The sequence below is a fragment of the Hypomesus nipponensis genome, chromosome 11 (genome assembly GCF_054491055.1).
Source record: "Hypomesus nipponensis isolate SF chromosome 11, ASM5449105v1, whole genome shotgun sequence".
NCBI lineage: Eukaryota > Metazoa > Chordata > Actinopteri > Osmeriformes > Osmeridae > Hypomesus > Hypomesus nipponensis.
In genome coordinates, this window is record NC_140371.1 from 10658442 (window position 1) to 10675583 (window position 17142).

The 17142-nt window shown below is 49.0% G+C and overlaps 1 protein-coding gene across 1 annotated transcript in view; it reads right to left on the reverse strand.

Annotated features, from left to right (window-relative positions):
• The window catches only part of lrmda (leucine rich melanocyte differentiation associated), a 185307-nt gene that overhangs the window by 13792 nt on the left and 154373 nt on the right, over positions 1-17142 (reverse strand). Inside the window, exon 6 of the mRNA XM_084709532.1 lies at positions 7970-8054. Within this exon, the coding sequence (XP_084565658.1) occupies positions 7970-8054 (85 nt within the window). The remainder of the gene's footprint in view (positions 1-7969; positions 8055-17142) is intronic.

Genomic DNA, 17142 nt, shown 5'->3' on the forward strand with positions numbered 1-17142 from the left:
TGCGCCCCTCCCCCCCCCCCCACCGCCCCCCCCCCCCCACCACCGCTCCGATGACACCGCCGTTGCTCGCCGCGCGTTACGAGCGAGCATGACAAAAGGGACGGCTGATGTAGTGGCGTCATTAAGTCGCATGGATCAGGGTTGTCCGCCGCTATGATGAACGGCGACGCAGCCAGCGGGATTCGATTGTCGTCGGGGCGGACGCGATCACCTGACTGGTATTACGGCGTAGGTCTTGGCCTTGGCTGATGAGGACAGGAACATTGACAAGGGCTCCTCAATTACGGCATCGCGCTCATCTATTCTGATCCGGGCTGATTAAAGAAGCACGTCATCAAGGCCCCCCGGGAAACGGGGCTAACATGAACGAGGGTTCATGACTTGCATTGTTATGGCGGCCACAGTTCCGTTTCCATCAGGAATGCATAGCTGGAGACGCATCTCCACTTATGGACGGTAATGACAGGATTCATTGTGGTCTGTGGTCCCTCAGGAAGATAAATAGCAGCGCACCCGCCAAACCATTAATACCCCTTCATCAGCACGAGGAGGTCCATTACACAGACTTCCCCCCCATCTGGGTTAAGGGGCGGGGGGGGGGGGTGCACAGGAGGACCCAGCATCGATCTTGCTGTAAAAATATCCATACTTCTGGACACCCAGCTTCTGTCATAAATTACCGTGATGGCCTCCCTTGGTGTGAGGAGCAGGAGTGCTGCAGAATCCTTCTCTGGCTTCTGACGGGACTCAAAGTTCCACTGGAAACACTGGAACGCATCTCCGGCGTCCCGAACTGCATCGACAAATCACGGGGGCCACCACGTGAATGATGGCGCGACTGCATTAGCGCTGCTTCTCAGAGGGCCAATCAAAGATTCGCCAGTCGGGCCTGATTTACGCTCTGTCGCTTTCCCGAGACTGACCGGCGCAACTGGTCCGGATTTGGCTGGCGCTCGTGTCCTTGTCCATCTCCCTGACACTGCCTCCGTAGAGGGCAGCGTGTGGCTTCACGCTTAGTGTGCCATGCATGTGCTAGTCTAAATTGGTGAGGCCACGACAGTTACTGCCTCCGTAAATAATGGGAGCGTGTATTCCATGGTCGTGGAAAAGTAAAGACAGCCATTTGACCATCGCTCAAAAAGGAGAGTTCACGTCTCGTATGACTTTGTATCATTCAAAGATGGTCAATAGTTGAGAAAGAGATCAAAATTGGAGACTGAAACACATGAAAGTGTTTGAGTTTCTGTAAAAGTTTTACGCAATGATACAACATCGTACCCTGGCAGAGAGATTAAGGACTTTCTGCAACCTGAACATTTTGTTGGTACGCAGCAATTTCTGAAATAAAATATTCATTTCATCTACAAAACCTAAGTGGCACAGTTATCAGAATCTTTATAGTTCTTTAGTCATAACAAATCCAGCACATTTTCTACTTGACTCGCAAGCCATATTAAGGCAAAATCAAAAAGAGAAATATTTACTTTAACGCACTAAGAAAGGTTTGCACAAATAAAACAACAAATATCTTAAATGAAATCAAGAATAGTCCTGACACAGAACTTGACAGTGTCATTTCTCCTCTTGAAGTTCTGGCTGTAGACTTTCAACGTCAGTTTAAGAACTCCAGACTCTCAGGAGAGTACGCACATCTAACAGGAAGGTAAATACAATAGTGTCACTGACATTTCCCCCAAAGCACAAACAGAATTATTCAGACAGGGAGAGAGACAAGAGTTGGAGAAAGGGAGAGGATAAGAGAAAGACAGAGAGAGAGAATATAAGAGAGAGAGAGAGAGAGAGAGAGAGAGAGAGAGAGAGCGCGAGACACAGAGAGAAAGAGACCCTAACCCGATAAGGGAAAGATAATGACACTTGGTAGAAGACAGCCATCTCAGAGGCAGTTTAGAGCTGGCGTAGCAAGAGTTCAGCAGTCGAAAACTGTCAGGGATGTTACCGAGGCTTCCCTGGTATTTTAATCTAGCCAGAGCGAAAAGGAGACAGAAAGAGAAAGGGAGCGAGGACAGAGAGAGAGAGAGAGAGAGAGAGAGAGAGAGAGAGAGAGAGAGAGAGATGGAGGGAGGGAGAGAGCGGAAGAAAGAGAATTCGAAACCGGAGACAGGAAGAACGGCCACAGAGTGCCAGTCCCTCCGTAGCAGCGGGGACGGCTCCTGCCTCCACGACGAGCCCTCATCACGGGGAGGACGGGGGCTTGGAGCCGCCGAGGTGCGGTGAGGGATCGCCGGCCCAGTTAGCCTCTCCCCTCGGTTCCCTCATCCATCTCCATAGCCCGGCTCGAATGGATATTCATGTTGCTGAGCCAATCCACTCCTGGGAGGAATAACACCACATCATCTGCCTCCGATAAAGGAACCAGAGCCTGTCCTCAGGAGGGTGGTGGTTGGGAGGGTGGTGGTTGGGCACATACACCGCCTGTCGGGTGCTGAGGGAGAGATACGCCAGAGATCCGCATTCAATCCAAACCTGGAACACCTTCCCTGCGTTTGAACCCAAAGTAGTCTGCTTTACGGCTCATGTGATATGCATGAGGTGCATTACTTTTTTTTTTCCAATCAAGTCGGCCTTTTACATCTAAAAGAGGGCGCTGTACTGTGGATTGTATGGCGCGTACACATTTTCGTACGCGCGATACAATTTTGCGCCACAAAACATCCCCCACCACTCAGAGCGAAATAGTTAAGAACCTTCAAAGTGCGTATCCCAAATGGCCTAACAACATTCTGGGAATCAAAAAACACGAGCGTTCAATACACCCTTAACATGAGTTATTACATTTTTTTGTCCTAATTCTTCCAGTCCACATACAGCACATTCTGCCACATTGTTAAAGCAGAGCCTGGAGGAACAACTATGCAAGATCCACACGTATTTCTTTTGTCAGTTTTATGAGAGCTCATTATGACAGAGTTAAAGTTTTAGAAACCTTTTATGTGAATATCTCCAATGGGGGGGGGAACAAACAACAAAACTGTTGTTAGAAATGAATCTGAAACACCCCATCAGCTCACAAAACGGCAAACACCCCATCAAAAAAAAGACCTTGGCGCAGTGACAAGTACGTGTAAGACATTTTTATGGACTCATATCTTGGTATTGAAGCCATGTGTCTTTGTATAATCAGTGCGTCTCCCAGGGTAACCAACAGACAGAACCTCATCCACAAACAACAGAGGTTGTGTGATTTCGAACATAAATATCTCACAGGGTTTTTTCGACCAGGCATTTAAACACAAGCTTCAGTTTCCCAGGCGCTACCCTGTACAAAGGAATAATAATTAGGTGAGTGGACAGATGACAAACCGCCAAAACCGTCGGTCCAAACCTCCAACGCCAAACGCACGCCGTGCGTCCTCGAGTATACGAGGGCCCGACAGAAATGTGACAACGGACGAGGGGGGGGGGGGGGGGGGGGAAAAGGGCGGAAAAAGGACGAAGAGAAATGGCGAAGCCCGCTTGTTGCATGCGTCTTGCTTTAATAATAGACTCAGAGGGGCCTCGGCAGTGGGCCTGGGGTTTGTCTCGGCGTTTGAGAGTGATGTTTATCGGGGGAGAGATCTCGCTGGTAGAACCATTATGAGACCGAGTGAAACGTCTCTGGGAGCACGTACGCCCTCTTTAATGGGAGCTGCCAGGGAGCGCTCTGTCTCCTCTCACTGCCGTTGCACCGCTCACATTTCCATACTCTGAGAGAGCGAGAGAAAAAAAAAGACGAAACGTACTGAGGCAACGCCAGAGATAAAGGGGAAACATTATTGATGGAGGAGAAGGGGGCTTTTTGTTAGGGCGGTTGTATTTGAGGTTGAGAGACTAAACATCAAGACGGAACTCAAGGTTTGATCTGAGCTGGTCGATCCGAGCTTCATGTTAGAGCTACAGTAGGCTATTGTAAATTGACTGTGTTATATACATGCCAGTACCGTGTGTACCGAGCACATGGAAATCACAACTTTACAACACCACGTTTGTATTTATTTGCAGGATCCTGTTACTATGTTCAAGAAGTAGACATTCATCGGTCGTGGCGAATGAAGTATAATTCTCCTCTTTCCTCTTTAAAGTTCTACTCTATATGGCTTGTCCTAATCGACTTGTCTTACACCGTCATCCTCAGTGTCTTGGGAGTGTCTATATGTCATACAAAGTACCAACACCCACACGCCCCCCCCCCCCTCTACCCCTGCAGTCCCCCACCACCAGTTTAGTCATCCATTAGTCATCCACCCTATCCAGATGTCTGGGGGCGGAGGAGGAGCAGGATACCAGCAGGTGTGTCTCTCCGTGAGCCCAGCTGAGCTCTAAAAGGCGGTGCTTAGCACCCAGAGCTCCGTCAGCTGGCCTCTCCCCGGTTTCTGGCGAGGCCCCCATCCAGCCCCCCACCCCCACCCCGACAGCACATTCCTCATCGTTTGGCCCCGCGCTGGCGAGAAGAGAAAAAAAAAACCCAGCCCTTCGAATAGCTCGTTCCCAACGCTTCCAGATGTTTGTTTATTTGTTGTGCAGTGACTGTAAACCAGTTTACTTGTACTTTGGATCTCTTCCCCTTCTCCCTCTTTGGGGGGGGATCGGTGGGGTGTGGTGGGGGGGGCGCCGGAAAACCGGGGAGACGCCATCTGACGGAGCGCTGGGTACTAAGGGGGGGGGGGGGGCTGGAGGAGGTTAAGGAGAATGAGCGGGTGCAGAGGGTTGGGGGGGGGGGGGGGGAGGCCACATCACAGAGCAAGATCGCTCCCCGACGTGCGAGCGGAAAGCGCGCCGCGAGCTGAGCGCAGAGACGGCGTTCCCGGGGGCGTCCTTGGCGAGGACCTGGGCTTTTGAAGGCTGCGGCTTCTCTCCGGAGGGGCTTTGGAGAACAGTTGTGCGCCATTTCAAATGCATACATACAAAAGCAGCTGGAGGAGCTCCCAGGACGACGGCGTCACGCGGGGGGGGTGGGCCTCACGGCTCATGTGAGACAGACACAGGGCTTTGTTACCTCTCTGTTGACTCTGTTGCACGGAGGGATCCCCTCCATTCAGTCCCTGTCACTGCTGATGAATGGCCACATCAACACGCTAATCCTGTAATAGCACTGGCTGGTGTCTAATACGTCCTAGAGGATCATATGTATTAAAATACAGGCAGACAATCATAACATGTCACGTTGGCGACATACCATTAAATATAATTGCGTGTGATGAGTGACAATTCCCTGCAGTCTAATAAGTAAATGTCACGACTGTAGGATGTGCAGTACAGTACAGTACAGCCGGGGTGTCAGTGTTAGGGACGGTCGGTTCGGAGCAAACCAGCTTCAGACTGGGTTATCTGCTGTGGGATGCAAGATTACGGATTTAAACCTGAGCTGACAGTTAAACCCGGGCCGAGAGTTCAACTGGAGAGGACAGTACTGGCGGGGTCCTCAGGCCTTCCTGCCAGACCGGTGACACAACTCCACTCTGTGTCACGTCCTCCGCAGGACACGTCGGAAACCCCCCCTCCGTCCCTCCCTCTCCCCCCGCCAGTTCCAGCGCGCGGGTCTTCCTGCGACCTGAATCTCGCCGTCCCGAATTCCAAACCACCATTTCCTTCACGAGGGTTGCTGGGAGACCAGGGCTCTCTCTCTCCCTCTCTTTACATTTACATTTAGTCATGTAGCAGACGCTCTTATCCAGAGCGACTTACAGGAAGTACAGGAACATTCCCTCCGAAGCAAGTCGGGTGAAGTGCCTTGCCCAAGGACACGACATCATTTGGCACGGCTGGGATGCGAACTGGCAACCTTCAGATTACTAGCCCGACTCCCTCACCACTCAGCCATCTGACTCCCTCTTTCCCTGCTCCTCTTTTCAGGCCGTGCCGTCTCCCCCCACACCCTCTCTCTGCTGAACCCTGCGCTCCAGCCACCCTGTCTCCCCCTGGACAGGGCTCTGACGGGGAGCTCCAGGCTGCTGGAGTTAACAGGCACACCTGGGCTCCGGAGCCTCCACATAGGTGATATTGAGGAGGGAAGGGGGGACCAGAGAGAGGAGCGAGGGTGTGCAGTCAGACCTGCTACTGCCCCCTATCCAAAAAGGCCCGGGGAGTGACCACTGCACCTAAAACACCAGTGCCGCAAAGCACTACTGTGTACATGTCTAACACTGAACAATGACACAAGTCATATATATATATATATATATATATATATATATATAGCAGCGGGCAACAATATTGCTTGGCTTGCTGTGGCGTGTCACCACCGTGGAGACGAACACAGGGGCGTTATGCAGGATGTGAAAGGCTCCCACACGTTCAGCAAATCGAGGAGGCTCGGAGCGCGTAGATAAACAAGCGCCGCGCGTCGCTGCGTAGGCTGGAGGCGGAGACATAAAGAGGAGGTGAAGGGCGAAGATGAGCGCAGTGTTATCTAAGGCTGCAGCGGCCCGCACCGTAAAAATAACAAATGGCGACTGTCACCGGCACCCAGATCTAAGAGGGAGGGGGGGGGGGGGGGGGGGGAATATTTAGTGTGTCAGGTCCGCTGACCTTTTAATGGACTGTTCTCTGCTCCGGCTTGATTTTGACGAAGCACAGGGGCTTTGTCTCATTCCCTACGTCACGTGAAAATCTGCTGGTCGAGCCTTTGTGAAATAGATCTGTCCTTGGCACAGGGGAGCGGGGGGGGGGGGGGGGGGTTGAGGTGCATGGAGTGGATCACTTGGGGCTCCACTGCAGAGAGCAGGGCCGGCCACGTCGAACATACACTGTTCAGCGTCCGGGAGACAAAGAGCACGGTCGGAGACATGAAGCGCGCTCTTTGGCTCTCCAATGCTAAACAGTGTAGGTGTGACGTGGCCGGCCTGCTTCCTGCAGTGGGGCTGAAGCGATCCGTGAGAATCCCTCGGTTTCCCGCACAGTTTGGTGTCGTCGCCTTTTTGGACTACCCGCAAGACGAAGCAACGTATGAACACATCCAGGCCCATTCGACGGTTACAGACCCGCTAAGCGAACTAAAGACACATAGAAATGAAAGCACTGTTTTGTCTGCCGCCTATGTGCTCCTACTGTAAAAACAATTCAAATGGACTGCCTTGGCCGTTAAAAAAAGTACGATTTTACTTTGACAATACTTTTCTGTTGCAACAGAGTAACTAAGTGAGCTTTAGCTCAGAGATCAAATCTGATTTAATTCCACTTTGTGGTCTATGGATACAAAATGCAAATTGAAAAGAAACGACTAGATGTAATCTCTTCTTTGGTGGATTAAAACAGGCCTAATCAATGGCTGGTATCAACAGATCATGGAGGTTTCTTCTAAAGACACTCCCACTCATACATTCAAATCAATATCAAAACCTAAAGTCAAACCTAGATTACTCAGATGTACTTTGGCATTTGTAAGCGTATCCATGAGATAAAACAAGATCAATACAGAAACACAATTATTATCTCAACTCCACACAACTCTCTCTCTCTCTTGTCCTTCTGTATGGAAAGTCTATGTTCAATCTACACAAGTTCACACGCAAGTTCACGTTTTATACTGAATGTTAAACTCGCTGTGGGACGCTCAATTTTGGGTTTAATGCTTTTAAAATTGTAATGGCTTTTGAACTGTAGAGGAATTGTGTACCTCTCCTCTAAAAAGGTGAAATGAGATTTTGTTTGTCTCATTTAGTCAGTTCTAGAAGGCAACTGGAGCGATATTGATACAATACAATGTACATACATGATACACCCGCGTAACAAGCGGCGATACCGATCTGTCAGCATGCAAATTGCAGCAGAACCGGTTTAACGGCGCACCAACGGCATTGCCATAAAGTGTGACAACGTTTCCTGGATCATCGGCGATCGCCTGGGACTCAACATTATTCAATGCAATAATTTGGCATCTGTATCACTCCATTATACTCACCTTATCACTTAGCGAGGACGCACATTGTTTTCGTATGACATACACATATGTATATAAGGTAATAATAATGACCTTTGTGGTTCTTGCCGTCCCTGGAGCCTCTGGGTAGGGGTGTGTATGGCATAGCGGTGGTCTCTGCACCAAGCTCTTCTGGGGCCTGGAGGACCAAACCAACACACATAATCAGTTTAGCTCTTACCAGATAGCTCCCAAAGCAAAACCAGAAGAAGAAAGAGAGAGAGAGAGATAGAGAGAGAGACATTTCATGGCCATGACCAATTGTCATAAATTCCCCCAGAATGGGACAGGATGCGTTGGAGCTCTATTGCTGTTTTATGGTGGAGAGTGGCAGGGCAGGTTTTCATTACGCTGTGTGGAGGCGGCTGGGAGCGGAGCTACGACCCTGGCTTTAACGCCCTTCTGTTTAGGGGAGTGGGGGCGGGGGGGGGGGGGGGGAGTGGGGGGTCAGGGGAGGGCCCCGCATCACCGAGCCATGACCCGAGGGAGGGGTCACCTCAAGGTCAGACGCCACTCATTCCAACAGGCCTTAGCGCTGCTGCTAGCTGGGGTTAATGCTATGTGGTGCGATGCAGGCCAACAGGTGGCAGGAAACACCCGCTCTGCTAACTGCCCTCCAGATGGCTTCCATAGACTGCTTCCCTTATATTATACAAATACGGGGTGTTGATAGATAAACAATGAGTGATGGATTCGGGCCGAATGATTGATGTGGCCCCAAGCCGTGACTTTCAACAGGTCACAAAGGTCAAGGATCATTTGTACTTGCCAAAAGTACAGGAAGACACAGACCAAGAGGAGGAAAGTCCTACTCTTAGCCGTGGCTTTCAAAACAGCTCATGTTTTTTTTTTTCTCAGTTTTTTTTTTTTTTCCTTTTGTGCTCTCTCAAGGACCAAAACATCCTCCTTCCTCCTCCTTCGCCTTTTAGCAGCCTGAACAGGCAGTTCATCATGACACAGCGATATCTGATGCCTTTGCAGAAATACTTTCCTCTCCTACAGGAAGGAATACACTGGACCTTTAATCATAGCAAGAGACCAAACTGACAAATACATATTAGAGACGGTTTAGAGCTACATTTCTTCTCTTGTGCTGTTGTTGTTGCTCTACAGCACCATGCATAACCTTGAGAAATGGGGTGGTGGACACTCTCTAAGTGAAAACATATTTTTCTTTGGCAAAGAGAGCACAATGAATTGAAAATGATCCCATAATGTGTTCTGATAGCATCGCTGAAATAAATTATAGTCGGGTCAGCATATTGGGCTGGATTACACAAAGAACCAAAAGGAGCAAACAACAAAATATGACTAGAAAATAGATTTTCTAAAGAAGCCACATTTGTTTTAAATTCTGCTTTGGAGGCTGATTTGGGAATGTGGCCCCTAAAATGTGCTATACTGGGCCAGTATGATTCAAACTGAACTGCAAGTTTAGAACAACTTAAACCAATTTAGGAAATGTGTCCCAGTATGGAGTAAATTGTATTTTCCCACCCACAAATAATCCTTAGTCGCACAATAAGTATGACAGCATGGGGGTGTCAGTATTCCTCTGGTTGTCAGCACTGTCCCCTATCTCCTCCTCCTCTCTCAAAGGAGGACATGGTGAGTCCGCGTAGCGCACAGACTCCACCACACAGGGGAGTCATCCATGCACTGGGTGGTTGATCTGAAGGGGAGGTTGTTCTGAAATTGACATCCCCCGACAGCCCGTTTTTTCGGGGTGAGGGAGGTGCGGTTGAAGGGCACAAGCCCTGTGTCCGTAGCCAGCCAACCCTCCAGCCCCCCCCCTCCCCCCCTCCCTAACTCATTTCCTGGCCTGCCTGAGAGATCAGAGGCGCGGGCCCTCCACTGGCCCCACAAAGCCCCTCCTAATCCTGCTGCTTGTCCACAATTAATCTTCCCAGTTGCCACATTATTAACACCACCACCCACAGACTGGGGCACCTCCCTCACCCCGAAAACGGGCTGTCGGGGGGATGGCAATTCCAGAGGCTCCCCAAAAGGGGCCTGCTGTCAACAACAGAAACCCCCCACCCCGCGTGTCTCCACCTCACCTGCCGGCACCATGTCGTCTCGGAGGTCAAATCCCGCCTCCGCGCCCTGGATCCCCCTTCCGCCCGCATCCCAACCCACCCCCTAGAACATGAATCAACCTGATCTTCCACTCCCGTCCTCTCTCCTCTCTCCGCCCACCTCCCAGGCCCCTCCCCCTCGATCCACCCACTCTCCGAGGCCCCGCCTTTCCCTTTAATCAGTGACCCGTCCAGAGGCAGGGAGACCGCAGCGAGGCCTCTGATGGGAAAGCCTATGAAACAAACCCGGGGAACCCTCAATCTGAATCGCAGCTGTTATCAGGGCCTTTTATCCCTTCTCTTTCCCTCATTCTCTGCCCCCCCCCCCCCCCCCCCCCCTCTGTCCCTCTCTCTCCATTTCCGTCCCCGTCACCCTGGCCGCCTCTGTCCCCTCTTGGTCTTTTCTTTCTCCTTCTGCCTCCATCTCTCGCTTCCCCTATCCATGTCTTCTCCCACCTTCATATCTTTCTTTGTTTCCCTCTCTGTCCCTCTCTATCTCTCTGTCCTCTCTCTGCCTTTTTTACCCCTTCCCTCCCTCCCTCCCTTTCCCTCTTCCTCTCCCGCCCACACTCTTTCTCCATCTGTGTAAAACAGCCCCTGGAAAAGCGCGACCAGGCTTTGATCACAAGCATTTTCGATTTTACACAAACATAATCAAAAGCCGACTGCTCGTTCACGGCCGCAGTGGACTCATTCACTTAGCAGGGTCACTGCTAACAGATGGTAAAGGGATCTGGAGGAACTTGGGTCGACGTTTACTCGGCATTAATATCACCATTTGCAAATACAGGGTAGCTGTAGTGAATGACAATGTCTGTTTTCCTTGTGGCAGCTACTGTCTCCATGTACTGAAACAGTGATGTACGAGACCTCGAACAGTAAAGGAAGGCATTTGAAATGTTGAGATAAAGAAGAGGATCAAAGTGGGTGAAGATTGATTTATTGTGGCACAAGTTTAACATCTATACCTTACAAGACAAACATTACTGTAAGCCAAGTCAACGACAAAAGGTTTCCAACTGCATGTCATGACAGTAAATATAGGGACATTTTTGGTGACTAAGAATGATGTCATCTTTGCAAATTAAAGCAACATTCCAGTACCATTCTATGTATTATTCTATTTTTCTCTCTGTCCGTCTGTCCGTCTTTCCCCTTTCTCTCATGCAGCATTTGTTGTGGTGGTACCTACACTGAGCAGAGGGGGGTGCTGCAGTGTCATCGAACTGGAGCCTTCCTCTCACCTCCTTCCTCTCCCTTTCTCTCTTCATCTCTCTCTCTCTCTCTCTCTCTCTCTCTCTCTCTCTCTCTCCTCTGTGCTGTCCAGAGAAGTCTGCTCATCAAGCCGAGTATTGTTTTAATTTGCCGGGCCCGGGGCATATGCTGAGTGTTCACATCATTATTGTCTCTGCGCTATGTGAGTTATCACCACAGCTTACGATAATGCGCCAACAAATTTACAGGCTGGGGAGTAGGCTGAAATCTCTGATAATGACTCTACACAGAGGACAGCCGAGAGTCTCTCCTCCCAATAGGAGCTCCACAACTGGGGGGTGGTGGTGGGAGGGGAAGGGGGGGGGATAGAGAGAGGGGGGGAAAAGATGGAGGGGAGCTCTGTTAAACGTCATAATGAAAGATGACTCCCACAGTGGATTGTACATCACAACAGTACTGGCTGTCTCCTCTCTGTCTGCACGGCTGTATGAATAAATGCTGATAAACCCAAAGGCAAATGGTGATTATTGCCTCTGAAACAGAGCAGGAAGAGAGACGGGTATAGAGGGAGAGAAAACAAGGTGATTGATGGATCACAGGAAGAGCGCGACCAAACCATGTACCTCACCCAACGCGAGGGAGGCCCATTGGACTCGATTTCCTGCAGGTCTGGGGCAACGTCAGGTGAAGCCACAGGCCTGTAGTACAATTAAGAGTAGAGTACAGCATTGTGCTGTTCCACACCAGTCCTATCAGAACGGGACTGTCGCACCGAGAGCCAACATGGAGGTCAGTCGGCCATAGTATGTCCATGTGTAGGGGCCCAGTGGTGCTTGGAGACCGTCATCCCTGACCCGGCTGGCCCTTACCTCCCTCCCTCACCTCAAACCCCCTTCCCCCACCCCCCTCGGAAGACTGACCAGCAATACAATCTAATTACAGCAGCGCTACAGAGGGAGACCAGTGTAAACACCAGCACTTTTTTTTCTTCTTTTTTTTTTTTTTATCTCCTTATACATCTGGACAAGTAGACAAAGTGCTAAAACGAAATAGATGTGGCCCGACAGCCACATCAAAGGGTTCAGCCAGAGGCTTACTGCTACTTAGGGCACAGGAATGTTGTTGCTTAGCATCAGCCCGCAACCTATCAGGGTGCAGAGAGGGCCCTGTCCTGCCTCGGAGTAGACAGGGAGATGGGCAAAGAGGGGAAAAAGACAAGAGGGAGAAGGGGGGGGGGGAAGAGAGGGAAAGAGAGAAAGAGGGGGGGAGAGGGAACGAGAGAGCTGACAGTGAGGGGAGGCTAGGGACTCAAGGAGATTTTTTTAGCTTAAAGCAATTGTTAGAAGAAACAAGCTCTCTGGTTTGTTTTCTCTTGACACCATTTCTGCTTTGTGTGCTTGCAAAAGACATGTGTAAAAATGTCTTTTGATATGTTTTCTCTTTGGGTCTATATCAAAATATTTCTTTTGTGCGCGTGTGTGAAACTTTGTTTCTTCTTCTACTTGTCTCTCTTTTAGCACTTGTGTTGCGTTCTGATGATTTAGAGATCAGAGTAGACAAAACTTGTAAACTTATTTGAATCAACATTTAACGCTGCCCTGACATATTTATTTTCTTCTGTAAAATAATTTGTGCCTCACGTATCTAAAGTTAAGGGTTACAAAACAAGGATGCATTTTGGAAGAAGGAAAAATGAAAAACCACCAAAGATTAAATTGAAAAACCAAAGATTACATTTGAAGAAAAAACTAGCTGATTAATCACAGAAATCATATTACTTTTATGGCAGTCTGTTTGGCAAAGAGGGTTGAAAATAGCAACAAACTGCATTTTAACTATTGTAAATGTTAAGATACCAAATCTTGTTCTAAACCTAACTAATTGCATTGCTGATGAAATAAAGCGTGTGCTGGATTTATTAATTATGTTATTGTGCTTTTACTTTGACTTGTACTGTAACATTTCAAATAGTGAAAATAAGTCTGGGAGAGGGAACAACTACTGTAAGTACTTAAGAGATAGAAAAAGAGAAAGGCTTATGGTTTTGACCTTCATAATGGCATTTCTTATGTGTAGGGAAAGATGGTAATGTGTTTTAAATTGCTATTGTGTGCCTACCATGTAATAATTCTGTTTTCTTAGGTAATGGCATCGAGGAGTACATTTGAAGTGATGGTGCCTGCACTCGTGGGTAGTAAAACAGTCTCCTCTCAGCAGGAAGAACGCTGAGCGCGCCTTTAATGATTTACCAGTTCTACTCGGATGAACTTGCTCTGAGTAAATGCATCATATGATCACAGATCACAAGTGCAACTGTTCTGGGGTTTGGCTTGAGGCGTGAGGCGGGGGGTGGAAGCACTAGCAAGCCCCAGGCCACCGTTTGGTGTACAAGCTCAGTGTTGGACAAGTAAAGGTCGGGCACTTTGGGCAGTTAATCGCCCGTATCCGTAGCCTTCAGATGTTAATAAGCCCACGTTTCGTTTTTTTTTTTTTTGTGTTGAATTTTAAATAGCCACCTGACCTTTCATTTGAATGGCTCTCAGAATAAGCATCGTGAAGCTTATCTAAACCGGAAACATAATCCTTATTGCAGTGTACGGAACACAGTCAGGTACACATGAGAGTCAGCTGGAGGCTAGTACTTATTTTGGTATGCTCACGCTGTGACCTTTTCCTCTTTGGTTTCGACGATCTGCATGGCATTTTACTGTGCTATGTCGATATGACACGTAGTCTGTAAAATTATACAAATTATAATAGTTTGTGGTTCTGTTGAGAAAATTGTGTACAAAACAATCATGTGTCAGGATAATTCAGTCTTGATATGTATCTTGGCATGTTTTTAAAGTCCATTTGAAAGCTCACAGGGTTTTCCAGTACCCCAATTTCACATGCACATGACCATTGTAAACATTATTCAAAACAACCACGAGTCCCTCGCCAGAATACTTGCTGCCACACGTTCTGCTGAATTTAAAATGTTTTTTTTTTTTTTTTTTTTTCAATCTCTTGGAATTTCACTTCCCTGTATCCTTCATGGTTTCCCAGTACAGAAACACACACACACACACACACACACACACAAACACAAACAGACTCAGAAGTGTGACATATCATGAGGCTTTCTGTTCCGATTAGGGGCTGTAGCTAACGTCAGGGCTGTTTTCAAGAGTGTGGGATGTTTAATAATTGAAGAGTCTCCGAGCGGGCCTGTCACACTGGCTTGTCTGGAATGTTTTCTACGCAATTAGACGCCGGGAGACATTTGAAGAGGACCCACAAAAAGAGCCACAAAAAAAAGAAAAAGTGACATGTGAACTTAAAGGAAATTAGCTCTTCACACGAGTGAAATGTGAAGGTTACTTAGCAATGCTTAACTCAGACTGTGCCTGAGTGAAGCTTGTATTTGACTCAGCCCTGCTATGAAGGCTGCGATTTTCTTTACTTTCAGCGAGCTTCAGTCAGGAAGATCACAGAGGGAATGAAAACTAATTTTGACTCAGGGCGTACGGGAGGAGGAGGGGGGGGGGGGGGGAATCGGAGACGTGTCGAAATAATGAGATCTCTTGATGTTTTCTGGGAAGATGTGAGATGATGCAGACAGATGCACAAACCACAGATACACCCAAGGACATAGACACACACGGGAGGAACATAAACACACAACTGCACAACTCGGCACACACACACATCAACCACCCACAGCCTCCTATTCAGCCTAGCACTGCACAAAGAGGAGGCTGACCTACATGACATAAATATTACATACAGTATGGATGTACACATACAGTTCAAACAGACTTATGTCCACACTGGGTACTTGAAATGAATAGCATACGACTATAGAACCACATCTATGTTTGTGACCTTGTTAGAATAAAATCAGCTCTAACCGTCATCCATGCCAACTCCCCCCCCCCCCCCCCACCCCCACCCCCCCACCCCAACCTTACAGTAACCCCACCCCACCTAACAGTAACCCCACCCCAATCCTCAGGTTCCATGTAGCCATGAGAAGCGTCAGCCTCACAACGTATCACAAGTCACAGCCGAACGAGCCACATCCGCCGAGACAGAGAGAGAGAGAGCCCTCAGCGTGCCCTGTGAGCTGTATCATTACTGCCACGTCATCTTGATGGCACGGAGCAATGCCCGACACTCTAATTACACTGGGAGTCCTCCGTTGACCCAGACGGGGACTGAAAAGCAGACAAACAAGCAGCGTTCAAAAGCTGAGCTCCGGTCTCAGGCTGCAGGGTGGTCGAGCCGGTGGCTGCTGCTGCCGTCTGCAGGTTGTTTTGTCGTTTTTCTCTCGAAAAGCTCAGAGGAAGAGATAGGAGGAGGTGGCCCCCTGCACTGCCCACCCTTCCTCCTCTCTGCCCCTCTGCTCTCTAGCCCCGCCTCTCCTTTTCCCCTTCACCCCTCCCCTCCACACCTCTTGCCCCCCCCCCCCCCCCCTCAGAAGGACTTATGAAGGTGAGTGGCCGTGTGACAGGGCCGGGAATAAAAGAGACAAACCAGGGGGTACAAAAAAAAAGAAAAAGAATAAAAATAAAAAGTAGCTGTCTTAAACAGTAATTGCACTCCTTTGCTGAGCATGCTTTCAGATATATAAACCTGATTTACTGTCGGGCCTTGCTGCCACAAATCAGGTAGGGGGGGGGGGGGCCTCGGAGAAACACTTGTGCTATGAAATTGTTTAATCTCATCAAGTTCTGCTTTCACAGCAGGCCATAAATCACAAAGTCTTTGTTATCATAGACCTCCATGAGCGCCTTGGAGGCAGGCAATGGATCGTGGGTATATATAATCTTGACTGAGCAAACAGCGGGGTCTGAGCCGGCTGAAATACTTTCATATTAGCCGCGGTGCAGCTGGCGGAGCACAAGCGCCATGATGGATATCTCATTTCCTGTGCGCGGCATCCATTTCCTGCAAATTACTACGGCATAAATTTTGTGACAACAGTAATGGTCAATTAATGAAATTTTTCGAAAAACGCACCCTTGATTATGTTCGGCAGGCTTCTTTTTTTGGGGGGGGGGCTAAGTAGATCTACCGCAGAGGACCTGTTCAATAAACGAGTTTTAAACTTGGCGATACGATACCTGCACGGAAGCTGTGTGGAAGACAAACCGTTGACAGATTTGCATGAGAGTTCATTTATGTGAAACCGCCTGAGGGGGTGACAAGGCCGGGGCGAGGGAATAAAGTTTATTACTGACAAAACAAAATGTCCGCCAAGCCCTGACTCTGTTTCATCAAAGACATGTGCGAGAGAAGGGTGTCTGTGTGTGTGTGTGTGTGTGGGGGGGGGGTAGAGGGGGTTGGAAAGAAATCATAGAAACACCTTTGCTGTTTAAACCCCCCACACACACACACACACAATAAACCGTACATGTTTAAGAGTCTTGGCTATCTGAATGAATAATTCATGAAGTACCGCAGGAGTATTTATTTGGCCCGGTCGTTTATCAAAAGCTGAGGATCCCACATCGGAAATCAGCCGGGAGATATATCTGTGTTTGGCCTGCGCGGCGGTATAAATCAGGAGGTGTAATCACGCTCGGAGCGGCCTGCTGGTGACCCCGCGTCGAACTAACGACACAAGGATATCCAAGCCCTCTTTTCCCCTTCCTGGGTTAGCGCCCCCGCCCCCGGTCACAGGCTTGGCTAAAGAAAGGATCGTCTCAGACAGAGGAGCAAGGCCCTGCCGTGTCCCTTCTTCCTGTTTACACAACACTAAGCTTCAGCTCAAGGGCTAGACAGAGCTGCTAGGCTAAAGTGGAACAAACGCTATTCCCTTTGCCGTCACGTGAGAGAGGAAAAGGGACTCGTCAGAAGCGTACTCAGATGCACTTCATAATAGGCTGTTCACCAACCAGTTGTTTGGGGTAGAGGGAAATGCCCACAGTCTAGGCAATGCCAGTCTGG